Consider the following 15,432-nt stretch of genomic DNA (forward strand, 5'->3'; position numbering starts at 1 on the left):
TTCCAACCCTCCCCCCCCCCCAACCCGAAAACGTATGCCTATATAGCAATAACAAATACTATGCGCAAACAATGGGCAAGTTTTATAACCTAAGACCATTCCCCTGGGGCAGTGGGGGGGGGGGGTCATTTTATACCCAAAGACATAGTTATTGGGCCTTTCAACTATGATAAAAAAACTGGCTATCTCAAAATTTTGATCGGACAATAATTATGTCTTTGGAAAAAAAAAAAAATAAATAAAACGCATCCGTGATTTTTCTTCTGGCAAAAAATACAAAATTCCACATTTTTGCAGATTGGAGCTTGAAACCTGGAGTGGGGTTCTCTGATACGCTGAATTTGATGGTGTGGTTTTCATTGAGGTCACTTGACTTTTTTGGGGCTGTTTCCCCCTTTTTTTTGAATCAGGGAAATTTTCTCAGGCTCGACCTTTCGTGGGTAAGACTAAACTTGATAAAATTTATATATTTGAAATCAGCATAAAAAGCCAATTCTTTTGATATATCTATTGGTATCAAAATTCCGTTTTTTAGAGTTTCGGTTACTATTGAGCCGGGTCACTCCTTACTTACAGTTCGTTACTACGAACTGTTTGATAAATATGCTCACTTTTATGTCATCGTAAAAATCAGAGAGAGAAAGAGAATAGAAGAACAGAAATCAAAAGAGAAGGGGAAAATAGAAAATAAACTAATAAAAAATGGTTAGTACTTGACAAAAGAAAGAAAGAAATATAGACTGAGAAAGAGAGATCGTAAAAAAGCACTGATAAAACTATTTTATTTATTATCAGAATTATTCTTTGTCTATGAGTTTGTAAAAAATCGATTTATATGGATATGTACACTTAATGAATCATAACAAAATTTAGAGAGATAAAGAAATTAAAAAGTAGAGGTAAAACGTGAAAATGAAAATAAGAAAAAAGTTCAAGCTTGAAAATGGAAATCATAAGATAGAAAGACGGGTGGTAAAGAGAGGAGATAGAAATAAAAGAAAACAGAAGAAAAAAATAAAGTAAACTGACATGTAAAATTAAAACAAGTATGTGGTAAGAAGGGGATATACCTCAAAATAATTATTCCTCAAGAAATTATTTGTTTAATCGTTGCTTAAATAAAGAAAATCAAGCAGCCGAAACTAAGGCAGTAAAAAGAGTTTTTTCACGAACTTAGAAAACGTTTGTGATTTAATTAATGAAGCTACTGCCCAGATTAGGGCCGAGGAAAGTATTTTTAAACTCGTAAATCTACTATTTTTTCTCTTTTAAGGCATAAAGTAAACTAGGAAAATACTTCCTAAATTTGAAAAAGCTGGATTTAAAACTAATTCAAACTTTGGGGCCGCCTTTCCATCCAAACCAAAAAACAAACAGACGCCAAGACAAAATTTGTATTTTTCAACGTTTAGACATGTCTTCGTTGAATCTCTTAAGACCTTTAAGTAGGGATATGTCTAGGTAGTAAATCGAAAACACCCTCCCGGACTGTAATTTGTGGTGTAAATCAGCTCATGGAAGTTTCGCCCATCCCCTCTAAAGTGAGAGCTATCCAATTTAGCAAAAACCGGTCTTCTAACAGAAGAAAAACATATGAAGAGATATCCAACGTGATACATATTATATTAACAACATTTTGAGTTATGGACCAAACGAATTTTAAAAATCAGACAGAATGGAAACGTAAATTTTATTAGTTGTGTTTTTTACTAAAAAATTATCCTCTTATAGTCCAATCTGAAGGAAAAATAGATAAATAATGACAAAATAAATTATACTTGTTCAAAAAAAAAAATACAGAACTTATTTGACTGGATTTACAAGTGGATGGTTAGAGCTCTAAAGTTTGAAGCCTATGACAGGGTGGAGTAGGTGTTCGACCAGTCTCATGGTCAAATATAATGGAATATATTAGTTTCACTATTTTGGACCATGAGTCCCCACAAAATTACGCTGGAGCCACCATTTTCGAAAACTGGACTGGTGAGTCTCAAATTGGAACCGTAACTCACATGAAGTTTTTATTTTTTCGGGTAAATAAACATAGTTCTTCTATCTTTTCTCTCACACTACCAGAAATAGAAACTCTAAAGTAATCATGAGCTTTCTTTAATATTCCAAAGAGTGTAGTTGAGCTTTGTAAATGAAATTTTTTGGGGCTGTAAATGAAATTATTATTTAATACTAATTGCTGAAAATCTCTTGGTCTCATTACAGTGGATCAAGTATTTTCTTTTTGAATATTAACAAAGATTTTGCCAAAGATTGATTATTTGGTCAGCCGAATAAATCTATTTGTTATTTTTAGTTATTCAATTTTCTGCTTATATATGTCGATACCTACCTATTCAGAGCTCTTCAACTTCCAAATAGCTAAACCTATGGCCAAAATTAGTATGCTTACAAAAGCCACAATTTGAGTCTATTTAAACCAAAGTACCAAAATATGTTTATTTTTCCCCAAAGAATCTAAATTCAATGAGACTTGCGGTTCGAATTTGAGACTCTCTGGTCCGGTTTCTGAAACTGATGATTCTGGCATCAATTTGTTTGGACTAGGTGTTCAAATTAGAGACACTGTTGTGTTACGAGGATGAGACTGGTGAACAACGTTTGCTACTCTGTATAAACTGTGTAAAATAATTAACCGACTAGACTGAGTAACAAGATTTGATTACTGGTTCGCTACTCTAATATCATACCATGACTATAGCTATAGTATTGAGAGTAGGGGTTATGACGATAACTGTCATGGTTATAGTCAAGACCTCCCCATCATGATGTCGAAAAACTTCGATTGTACGCCCATCTTATTTAAGTGTTTCTCACATTTTTCGTACCTGACCCTGTATTTTTTCCACTTTTTCCCATGAAGTTCATAAAACTTTGACACCTTTCTCGTTTGATTACAGAACTTAGAAGACTCCCCAACCATCCCTCTAGCTATTTAGCTCCTTTGGTGGTAATATTTTGCAACTTACAATTTGCAACTGGTAATATTTGCAAATTTTTTTGCAAAAAAACATAATTATTGTTTTCTTTGTAGAGGTTTACTACATTCACAAGTGTTTCATTGAGCCTCTTTACCGGAGCCGTCCTTTTGCGTGAGTATAAAGTTAATTTATTCGCTTTCGCTTATTTCTAAGACAATCAATATGAGTAAATTTTATTTCCTTCTTTTTACTCTAAATGCTAATTGTTCCAATTAGCATTTAACTTTTACTCTTTTTTTCAAATCGATTTTATCAGGCTTTCTAAACACATGTTAAAACCTGTTTATAGGTGGCAGTCCTATCAACAGGATTGACAACTGCTCGATTGAAACTTGTTGATTCATCTGGAAAAAGTACTATCAGAGGAAAATCGAACTAGCTTCAAAAACGTTTCGCGCTTCTCTAAATACAAAATGTTGACTGGTAGAATTTTGATTGCTAAAAGTTTTATGTCACCTTTAAAGCTCATCTATCTTATGTCGCTCTAACAGAAAAAGGGGGAATTATAACAGAACGATTTCAAGAGTTTGATATTCTGTAAAAAAAAAGAAAAAAAAAGAAGAAAGAATTCAATTCGTCTTAAATTATTGACACAATAAAGCTGCAGACTTGATTGCCTTTCAATTGTAATTAATATTTGGTTTTAGCCATTTTACACCGGGAGATTTCTGAAAGCATGATTTTTTTTAAACAAAAACAAATCGGCAACAATTGTCGTCCAAAAAACGTGACTAATTTTTTTTATTTGTTTTAGGCTGTGATAGCAAAACGGATAAAAGTTTCGTTTTTCATGTGCGTGTAAATCGCTTTGGAACTGGAACATGCAAAATGTATGTCTCCCCCTCCTACCAGTAATGAATCCAAAGGAGCTTGAGGGTTCCGCCTTTCCCTCCATTCCATGACTTGAGAAAAGGAACATTATTGTTGTTAAATCTTTTTTGCTATAATGGAAGAAGAAAATATCATAAATGGTCAAGGTTTTCCCCCAGACTTCCAATTTTTATCTCTATTTTTCATTTGGTTACTGATTTAAAGGGGGGGGGAATGAGTCCCTCTCCTTTCTGAAATGGATATATTTTTGTATTTGCTTGTTATGTACTCGTTTCTGTACAAATGGATCCAAAACAATTAACAAAAAAAGAATTCAACGGATCCCTTCTCTGTTCGTAGCAGATCATTATTAGTTGAACTTTGCAAACTATGCGAAAGGTATTGCATTATTAAAAAAAAACTCGTAGGTTCAAATAATAAATCAGGTTTAAATGCTTCCATAAATAACCCATTTGCTATTGTATTTTAAGTGACATAGAAAGATCAGCAGAAAGTCAATGAAGTCTATAGAAAGTTTAATGACCTAGAAAGACCACAAAAGACTATACAAAATTTAGGCAGGGGTGAGCTTATTTTTGAAGAGCGAAAGTCAAGTACTGGGTATGTTCGCATAATAAATGAAAACTTAAGTAAATTATTTATTATCTTTAAAACAAACTATTGGGGGCTAAATTGGCTTGAGAATGGTGACAATTTTATTGAGTTTAATGTCGATTCTAGGAAAATCTCCAATTCTACAGATTCTAAAAGTCGCTCCATCACTACTTCTACCTATCGCATTTGCTTTTATTTGATATTTTCAAATTAAAATAAATATCATTGACAAATTTCAGTGAAAACCCCTTAAAATTTACCACCCTTGTCTTCTGCAACTCGTGCGAGTGCTCCGGTTATTGATCCACCACTGTATCTTCAGAACCCCACCCATAGAATTAAGCAATAAATTTGACTTATTAAGGTTTTAAAGGTTTATAATTCTAATTGTATATATTTAGTAATTAATTTAACGTGATTGTGAATTAATTTAGCCCGTATCATCCTGGAGTTGCCTAGCCTCTTTCTATTCAAAATCATGTCCATGAGCCATGCTGAATCGTAATAAAGTGTTTGAACTTAATTGAATGGATGTGCCGCACCCAGGCCTATTTTGGTTCATCCTTGAGTTTGCGGTTGGGTAGCTAGATGTTTTGGATTTGGTGTTGGGGTATTCTTTTGTACCTATTCTCTATAACATTTGTAACTCTCTGTAAGGTTAAAGACCCCTGTCATTTCCCGGCGTCTTATAAAATTTCAGGTTGATTTAGTAGGCTTAGCTCGGTTGGAGAAGCTTACGATAAGAGGCGGGCGTTACGAGACTTGAACAAAACTGAGGACATTTGAGGTATCAATATTGTTTTTCTGTGCTTACACTTAAAAACGATTACGTTTTCACCATTTATAAGTTAAAGAAAGATACGACGCCTTGTATTCCACTAAATGTTTGCTCTCTATACTGAGATCTGCAAATAAAAGATTGTTTACGCTCATACTGAAATTACCTCTAGACTATCATGCTGAGAGTTTGTTTGCATAGGGGTTTGTGCTTAACCGTCATTGGGCTCCCTGGATTTAAATTTGCCAACTGGCAGGGGAAAAAACTATTTTTTTATCCCCCTAAGAATCTAAATTAAACGAGACTCATGGTTTCAATTTGAGACTCTCTGCTCCGGTTTCTGAAACTGGTGATTCTGGCATCAATTTGGTTGGACTACGTGTTCAACATAGAGACACTGATGTGCTACGAGGATGAGACTGGTGGGTCACGTTTCCTGCTCTGTATAAACTGTAGAAAAATAAGTTCAAACAGAAATAATCTAAAACATAGCAATTTAAAAGAGAATGGGGAAAAAATCTAAAATAAAAAAGAATAAAAAGACGAAAAAGATAGCAATTTAAAAGAGTAAGGGAAAAATATAAAATCAAAAGAAAACAAATAAAACATCAAAAAGATCCTTAATAAAAGGATCAATACAAATAAAAAGATGGAAAATATGTTTAATGAAAAGATCAGTAAAAATAGAAATATAAAAAATATATTTTTATTTTTATTCTAAACTTTAAATTTTTATTATATTTGTAATAAAAATAAGAATATCAAACGAACATTTTTTTTTTCATTTTTTACGTTTTGGATTATTTTATGTGACATTTTTTTCTATTGGCCATAGAGCAGTTGTTTTTTGTTTTTTTTAATATTTCTTTCTTTGTCTTAATTTCAATTAATCAAATGGTTTAGAAATAAAACCATTCCTTTTAAGTTTCAAACTAATGCTCAAGTATCCCATCTATGTGTTACAATTTATAGCAGTTACAATATGATAATTAGCAACGGTTGTATTTAGTTAGATACATCAGTTGACTTCGTGTTGAATACTACCTTCACTGAGGTTATAATGAGGCACGTAGATAGGTGGGGGTACTGGGACCTCTTCGCTCGAGAATTTTTCCAGGTACCGTAGGTTTTTAACCTTATGTGTACATTAGTTGACTAAATGTTGATACTTCCTCCACTGAGGTAATAATGAGGCATGTAGGTAGGTGGGGGTACTGCGATCTCTTCGCTCGAGAATTTTTCCAGGTCCGTTTTGAAAAGCGTAGAATTGGACCTTATGAATTTGAACCACGCCTACATTGGTTGATGAAAAAGGCAAGTGACTAAGTGAATTGAACAAAATAAATTGCAATGAAACAAATACTTATATCAAACTGAGGATATCTGCATCATCTCTCCATAGTCTTGCAGAATTTCGTTGTGGGATCCCTCAGGAAACATGAGGAAGATACATCACATGACTTCAATAGAAATTCCCCAAGAGTAATTGAGTGTTTTCAAGTGATTAATTGAAAAAAAATTCCACAAAACAAGTTTTTCGAAGAAAAGTAAAGAGCTCCATTAAGCCAAAAAGAGCAGAAATAAAGTCGAATAATCTTCCAAGCGTAAAACTATCAGAAATCACTATCAATAAATAAATGAAACTCAAAACGAACAAACATTACAATAAATAGCCGAGTCAACCTCAAAACGAGCAAAAATTAACGCTAATAGGGCTGAATACCCCCTTGCCTTCTCAAGACCAGAACATAATTTGCGCTTTACTGAAAATAAAATACGCTTTAAATGTTTTCATTTTTTTACTTTATTAAATACAAAAATATCAAGACTTTGAGGAATAGCTATCAGTATATGTATATTAAACTGACAATCCACGTTCATTTGTTTTTTTCTGTTTTTTTTCTCTTTTCAGTAAAGCGCAAATAATGTTCTGGTCTTGAGAAGGCATGGGGGTTATCAGCCCTACTCATGTTCATATTCGCTTCTTTTGAGTTTATACGACCACCCTTACCATAAAAATCTTTTATGGCCTCGGGTTATAACTCACAACCCTTGCCTTGAGGGCTGTGAGGGGTTAAAATCCTCAAAGACATAATTTCCGGACCTTTAAACTACGTCAAACAAATAGCTATCTTGAAATTTTGATTGGAAGGGTTTGTAGAAATTATGGGTAGGGGGCTGGTTGACCTCCAATCACTTTCGACTGTGAAAGGGAGCACTAGCCCTTTCAATTTCCAATCGAATGAGTCCTTTTCGGAGTTTTTACGACAACAAATGACCATCTTAAAATTTCTATCATATGCATTTCGGGAAAAGACGAAGTGGCTGTGTGTGTGGAGAGGGGTATCTGCCAATCGCCTTGACTGTTAAAAAGGGCACTATAACTTCTGGTTACCAATCCAATACGCCCACTCCGAAGCTTATACAACCATCCTTTCTATAAAAACCTTGTGTGCCCCCTGGGCGTAACTTACAACACTTGGGGAGGAGGTTGTAATCCTCAGAGACATAATTTCTGGACCTTTCAACTACGCTGAACAAGATGGTTATCTCAAAATTTTGATTAGATGTGTTTGGGAGCCTCATCTAGCCTCGAGCCAGAGTTGTAATAATCATATGGATATATACCCTTACACGTTATTAAATCATACATTTCATCATCGGGGACGCGCTGTTTTAGTAGGGGGAAGCTATCAAAATTGTCACTTTTCTGCACCTTAATCAATTGACTTAAAGATTTGGGGAAGAAGCTGAAAGAGTCTAAAAAACGGATTTTATTCAGGCACATGTTACCCTTGTCAACTGTTTTCCACATGAGTTCTAGCAGCAGTAGCTTCTCCGATGATTTGGGTATGATATTATATGAAAAAGAACCATCTATCCATGCGTCATCTACAACTCCACCCTTGGCAATGCGGGCCAACGCTGGTAAAACAAACTTTAAGTCGTAATTGGAATTGTGTATAAAAACAGGTACGAAATGTTGCTGTCTAACATTTAAATTGAACGACTGATGTGATACTCCCTAAAGTTGCTCCCACCCGATATATTTTCCTGCCACAAATGATCGTGGTCGATCACCTTCCTCCTCCCCCTATTCCCAACACCATCATCAAATTCCCCCTTGCAAATCCAACATATTTTACGATTTTTAATGGCCAATGTGTCATCTGGTGATAGGAGAATAGGATAGTTTGTATAAGGAAGGTGCGAAATTGCACCATTCACTGTTTTTATAACAATGACCATTGCCGAGTGTATGTATTCTTCGCGGTCACCCAACATATCAACTACTTCCAGAACTTGCGTGGTATTATTGGAATGCCTTTCCGCATGGGCGTAAGAGACCCCTATGACTTCATGTATTTTAACATGATTTGAATTTGACGAATTGTACACGTCTGTCAGGTTCGCTTTGCAGTCTAAAGCGATCTTATTGCTCTTCAAGAGCGTGTTTTGGAAATTTTTAAAACGTAAGATCGTTCTATTTCCGCTTACCGTCTCCACAGCCTGGTATGCATGACGTTTACAGTGTTTCATGTGATGCTTGGACTTTAAATCAGAGCGAAATCTTGAGAGGCATGTTGGACAGTAATAACACACAGCCCCCCGATGTTTACCCTGACTTAGAATCCTACTAATATTGGTAATTGGATTAAAATGTCCAATTGAACCGGGGTCTAGGGGTGGTATGTATAAAAGCCACACCCAATTTTCCACTGATTCAATTGAAGGAGCCCTCACTGGAAATAATACGCCCTTCTTATCAAAACGCTGACCCTCCTTAAATTCTGTTTCATACTGTAACACCGTGACACCAATCTTTATATGTGCATTAGCCCGCTCGAAAATATCTATTCCTTTTAGTGTCACGGGAAATTGACCATTTAAACAATTAAAATCTACTATGGGGAACTTTGAACCCACCCTACCATTAACTGGCATTTCATCCAACTTTTTCTTAGATACATCTATTTGAAGAGGTCTGTAGGTGCCAATTAAAAATGCATACTTGAAACGCTGTAGTCTCGTATCGAAACAGATTCGTTGTATCCCCTTACACCCCTCTAAATCTGAATGATATTTTTAAACTATAGCGCTCTCCCCAGCCCCACCACCTCTTACAATAAAATCCTTTTTAAATCTACAAATATTAACGTTTAAACTTTCAATAAATAAAACCATCGACCCACTACCCCCCTCGTTATAATTTTCCCACTTAGTTTGAATGCTATTAACCCAATTTAGAAAAACCTCATAATTTGATAAATGCGGGCGAATTGCCAACATCTCTGTGTGCAAGTATTTCGAATACAGCTCGCCCGCATTTTCATTCAAAAAATATTGTTAGTGCTATTGATGCTTTTAAACTGACCCCCCCCCCCACACCCCCATCTGTTGCTCAAGAATGTCTCGAATCTTATTAGTATATAAATTCGCAATTGCCTGGGGATCTGTTATTATATTCCCCGGTACTAGAGAGTTAAAGGGGTCACCGAATTTGGCGCTGTAGACCTTTGTGTGGTGCAAGGCCGAGTTGGAAAAAAAAAATCTGGAAGAGGGGATACTTGTGTTGTTGCTGTATCGTTTCTACTACTGCTACTACTGGCTGTATCATTAACCCGAATGGTGGGGGGTGACATAGAATTGTCAATAGCACCACCCCCTGTCTGTTTAATTGCAATGGATGGAGATGGCATGAAGTCCTCTAAGCCTGTTAGTATTTATTCCAAGGTGTTTGGGGATAGCTGATCAAGCCAGCCTGTATTTTCCTGTGACGGAATTTCTTTATGAGGACCCGGTTCAGATGCACTACTAACATCGCCTAAATGCTCTCACATAAATCTATGTCCATTCCGGGTCCTCCACCATGTCAGTCACAAGTTAAGTCGTCTAGGCTGGCCATGTCCCCAAAACAATCATTTAGAAAACCCCTATGCCATTCCATATTGTCTAGAACTTGTGTAGGTTCATCTCTAAGCTCCATTGGTGGTGCTAGAATTGATTCAGGTCCGTTAAATGTTGATGTTTAATGACCCAATGAAGATGGCGCTGCTATTTCATTAATCTATAGAAAAAAGGTTTATTTTCTATGTGAAATAGCCATTATTTTATAAAGTTGAAAAAAAAAATGTTCATTTTTCACCCTACCCACAAAAATAAATTCCTCCTAGCATTTTTTAAACTAAATACTTGCCTCCATCCCCCTCCCCAGAAAGTTCAGAAAGAAGCAAAAGAGTGCTTTCTTTGACAATAAAAAAAAATACATTATATTCAGCTATCTGTGAGGAGAGCAGAGAAATTTAAAACAATGGCTGGGGGGCGAGGGATTAATATTTTAATATCTCTGACATACACTCTTAGAGTGTTGAAAAAAAGGCGAAAAGAAAAGACAAAAAAAAAGTTGGAAAGAAACAGGTAGATATTTCTATAATCACGTAGAAGATGAGGTAAAATACCTACATTTCCAAATTCAGACTGCACTTGTATTCCTGAAACCCCTGGCAAAGCATAAAGGGGGGTTTCCTCCCGATCTTGACTAAATGAGGCTGATGTATTATGAGAAGCCATCCACTCCCTCTTGAATTTTATGCCAGGTTGCATAATGGTCTGTGCAGAGCTGACACTGGCTTGAGAGGCTCCTGGCATTAAAAGTTGTGTGGTCATTGGCTGGTCTAGAGCACTTGTAATGGAACTAGCATATCTGATGATGGAAAGCCTTGCAGCTTGCATTGATGTGGTATCGTTCCATCTTGCTCTCTTTTCTGGGGGGGAGTAATTGTAGGAATCTTCCTCCTTAAAAAAGAAGACAAATTTAGATTGACATAATGACCCCTCTTTTACAGGAAAATTGCCCTCTAAAGATGATTCTGATGTTTGTAACACTCCATCTATTAGTGCTTTAGAAATATGAAAAAAAAGTTTCTAAAGTAGAATTTAGGAAAATTTTGAGTTTGGGGGGGAAGGGGAATTTCAAAAAATCTTCCCATAATATAAATTATCCCCCTAAAGTCGATTCTGAAATTTGTAACGCTCTATCTATTAGTGCATTAGAAATATTTAAAAAAAGCTTCTAAAGTAAAATTTTGGAAAATTTTGAGTTTGGGGGGAAGGGGGATTTCAAAAACAACTTCCCATAATATAAATTATCCCCCTAAAGTCGATTCTGATATTTGTAACGCTATATCTGTTAGTGCTTTAGAAATATTTAAAAAGGTTCTAAAGTAAAATTTTGGAAATTTTTGAGTTTGGGGGGAAGGGGGATTTCAAAAACATCTTCCCATAATATAAATTACCCCTAAAGTCGATTCTGATATTTGTAACGCTATATCTATTAGTGCTTTAGAAATATTTAAAAAGCTTCTAAAGTAAAATTTTGGAAATTTTTGAGTTTGGGAGGAAGGGGGATTTCAAAAACATCTTCCCGTAATATAAATTACCCCCTAAAGTCGATTCTGATATCTGTAACGCTCTATCTATTAGTGCTTTAGAAATATTTAAAAAGCTTCTAAAGTAAAATTTTGGAAAATTTTGAGTTTGGGGGGAAGGGGGGTTTCAAAAACATTTTCCCATAAAATAAATTATCCCCTAAAGTCGATTCTGATATTTGTAACGCTCTATCTATTAGTGCTTTAGAAATATTTAAAAAGCTTCTAATGTAGAACTTTGGAAAATTTTGAGTTTTGGGCGAAGGGGGATTTCAAAAACATCTTCCCATAATATAAATTATCCCCTAAAGTCGATTCTGATATTTGTAACGCTATATCCATTAGTGCTCTAGAAATATTTAAAAAGCTTCTAATGTAGAATTTTGGAAAATTTTGAGTTTGGGGGGAAGGGGGATTTCAAAAACATCTTCTCATAATAATCCCTAAAGTCGATTCTGAGTTTAGTGTAGTATTCTTTAATTAACGATTTTAATATAAAATTTTTAGTATACTATAACGCTAGACCGTATTTTAAATTGACAACATTGTTCAAACGTCACTTATTCTTCGCATTTCAAAGGCTTTACTCACGTTTAATTTGACCATAAAAAGAATCTCTCTTTGTCAAGGAAACCCTTGCCGCTATCCATAAACATGTGGTATTAATAATTTCAGATAATGCGCATGCAAAAGGTTGTTTTGAAATTGGCCCTCTTGCTAACAGGATTAGACACAGATGCTTTTAGACCGGAAACTCTATTTTTGATAATGGGAAAAGTGACATTTTGAACGAAATAACTATTTCTAAAGAATTAAACTTGTAAACAGAGGAGGGGAGGAGGGGTTAGATTTACATAATAGAAAAAAGTGCGTATTTCACGTTTTCTAGCGACTATAATCATCATATTGTACAGTTTGTATTGTTGGGGGGAGGGGTAAGCCCCCTGAAATTTGAATTTACTGGAGGGATGGTAAAATGATTTTATTTGGAAATAAATTAAGAAATTCGCTAAGCTGTACTCACATTATAAATTGATGTATCCATAACTTCAATGTCAATAATATTTAGTGTATTATCCATGATATGTTAAATCATTATGAAAATTTAATCGTAATGCATTGCCATTATATACAAAATCTCAAGGTCGAATAAAAAATCACTCCTTTTATTTGTAACCAGTCACCAATCAACTTACCGTATATTGAGCAACCGGTGATGTCTCTGGTTGGCCCCCTAAAAAACGGATGTTGCCTCAAAAACCACTCTGATTGAGTTATATAATTTCGACTATACTCTCAAATCATGTTGGACCACTTTATAGATTGCCAGATTTTTTAAAATGCGCACGTGAAGCCACGCTGCACATTCTTGTACAGTTGATATCAATAACGAAAACATAGTCTAGTTGTCTTATACAACCATGACCATACTATCAAAACATGTTGGACCACTTTATAGGTTGCCAGCTTTTTTGCAATGTCCACGTGAAACCAAGCTGCATATTCTTGTAGGCGTCAATATACGGTTGAATGTACGGTCCATATCTATTACACTTTTGCGCATATTCTTGTGCAATTCCATGTGCAATTGATATCAATAGCAAAAAAAAAACAGTATGATTGTTTTATACAACCTTGACTATTGTTTCAAACATGCTTGGGCACTTTATAGGTTTGCCAACTTTTTTGCAATGTCCACGTGATACCACATTGTATATTCTTGTAGGCGTGAATGTAAGTTTCCATGTAAGTTCTGGACTGTGTATATAGATACTACTCACTTTTACAGAATAAAAATATTGTCAATCCCTTTTAGGATCAATCCCTTTTAATATAAAGCAACAATCCATTTTAGGATTTTTTTTTACGTTTAATTTGGTAGCACCTCTGCACAATTGCTCAGTTCAATCACGGGCTCTCGTTTTGGTTCTGAAAAATACATGTCATAAATGGTTTGTAAACAAGTTTGAAATAAAGCCATCTTGATAATATTAGGACTATAGACTAGCTTTAGAATTTGTATCATAGCTTGAAATTCACTGTTGTATAGAGAGAAATAACCGGATTTCCAGAGTTCATATTATCCAGAGTCTTATTTGATCTTCATATTACGTAATACTAAAGCATATTTCTTACAATTTAAGACTGTATTAAACATAAAAAAAATAAGCAAATTTGCTTATGTATTAAACATAAGCAAAATTTACACTTTACTGAAAAAATACAAATGAATGTGCATTGTCAGTTTAGTATACATTTACTGATATTTAGTAATCAAAATATTAAAATTATTTGATTTATTAAAGTTATAAAAGTAAAAGCATTTATATTTTTTGCCGTAAAGTGCAAATTTTGTTCTGGCCGTGGGAAGGCTTAGGGGTTTTGCACCCAACTTATGTTAATTTCTGCTAGTTTTGAGCTTGACTCGGTTATTTATTGTAATTTCTGTTCGTTTTGGGTTTCATTTATTTATTGATGCTGATTTGTGGTAATTTCGAGCTTGGTAGATTATTTGATTTTATTTTGGTTCATTTTTTGTTTAATGAAGTTCTTTACTTTTCGTTGAAAAACTTATTTTCTGGAAAAAGTTTTTTTTAATTAATTTCTGTTCATTCTATATTGACATAGTCTTTTCAGGGAAAAAGAAAATAACACTTTAAATCTTTTCGTTTATTAAGACTTTATAGTTTAGCCTGCTATTTGTATGTTGGAGAAAAATTTTCAGCAATTTTTAACAACATACACCCTTTAAAAAATCTGGACACAAATAGTACTGTTTTACTTAGTTTCATACCTCCTCTAGTTGACTTCCTTTCTGGAAATCAACTAGCCTACGCTAAACAAAATGGCTGTCTAAAAATTTTGATTGGATATGTTTGGGTGAATGATGGGCGTGGGGGGGGGGGGCTAGTTGCCCTCCAATCACTTTCTACTATTAAAAAGGGCACTAGCCCTTTGAATTTCCAATCGAATGAGCCTTTTGTGAAGTTTCTATGGCAAAACTTTCTATAAAAGCCTTATATACCCACAGGGAATAGCTTAAAACCCTTGCCCAGAGGCTTGTGGGGGAGTGTCCTCCTGAAAAGAATTTTTTCTATCTGAGAGTCGACAACGCTGAACAAAATTGCTATCTAACACTTTTGATTGGATGTCTTTGGGGGAAAGATGGGCGTGGGGGGGGGAGTAGTTGCCCTCCAATCACTTTCTACTATTAAAAAGGGCACTAGCCCTTTGAATTTCCAATCGAATGAGCCTTTTTTGAAGTTTCTACGACAACGCCTTCTATAAAAAACCTTATATGCCCCCAGGGCATAACCTAAAACCCTTGCCCTAACGCTTGTGGGAGAGTCTCCTCCTCAAAAACACATTTTCTATCTGGAAATCAACTACGCTTAACAAAATGGCTATTTCAAAATTTTGATTGGATGTGTTTGGGTGAATAATGGACGTGAGGGAGGGGGGGGGCTTAGTTTCCCTCAAATCACTTTCGACTATTAAAAAGGGCACAAGACCTTTGAATTTCCAATCGAATGAGTCTGTTCTGAAGTTTCTACGACCAAGCCTTCTGTAAAAACCTTATATGCCCCCAGGGCATAACTTACAACCCTTGCCCCGAGGATTGTGGGGGAGTGTCCTCCTCAAAAATATATTTTCTATCTGGAAATCAACTACGCTAAACAAAATGGCTATCTCAAAATTTTCATTGTATGTGTTTGGGGGAATGACTGGCGTGAGGGGGGGGGGGCTAGTTGCCCTCCAATCACTTTCGACTATTAAACAGGGCACTAGAACACGAGATTTTTAATAG

The 15,432-nt window shown here is 35.1% G+C and overlaps 1 protein-coding gene across 2 annotated transcripts in view; it reads left to right on the forward strand.

The window, feature by feature from the left end:
• mol (dual oxidase maturation factor 1 mol) overlaps positions 1-15,432 on the forward strand; it is a 94,223-nt gene that overhangs the window by 12,394 nt on the left and 66,397 nt on the right. For both annotated transcript variants that reach the window (XM_089086553.1, XM_089086544.1), the window contains exon 2: positions 3,047-3,104. In XM_089086553.1, coding sequence (XP_088942679.1) covers positions 3,047-3,104 — 58 coding nt within the window. The remainder of the gene's footprint in view (positions 1-3,046; positions 3,105-15,432) is intronic.

This window comes from Artemia sp. Qi Xiang Cuo, chromosome 1, assembly GCF_049724085.1.
Source record: "Artemia sp. Qi Xiang Cuo chromosome 1, ASM4972408v1, whole genome shotgun sequence".
Classification (NCBI taxonomy): domain Eukaryota; kingdom Metazoa; phylum Arthropoda; class Branchiopoda; order Anostraca; family Artemiidae; genus Artemia; species Artemia sp. Qi Xiang Cuo.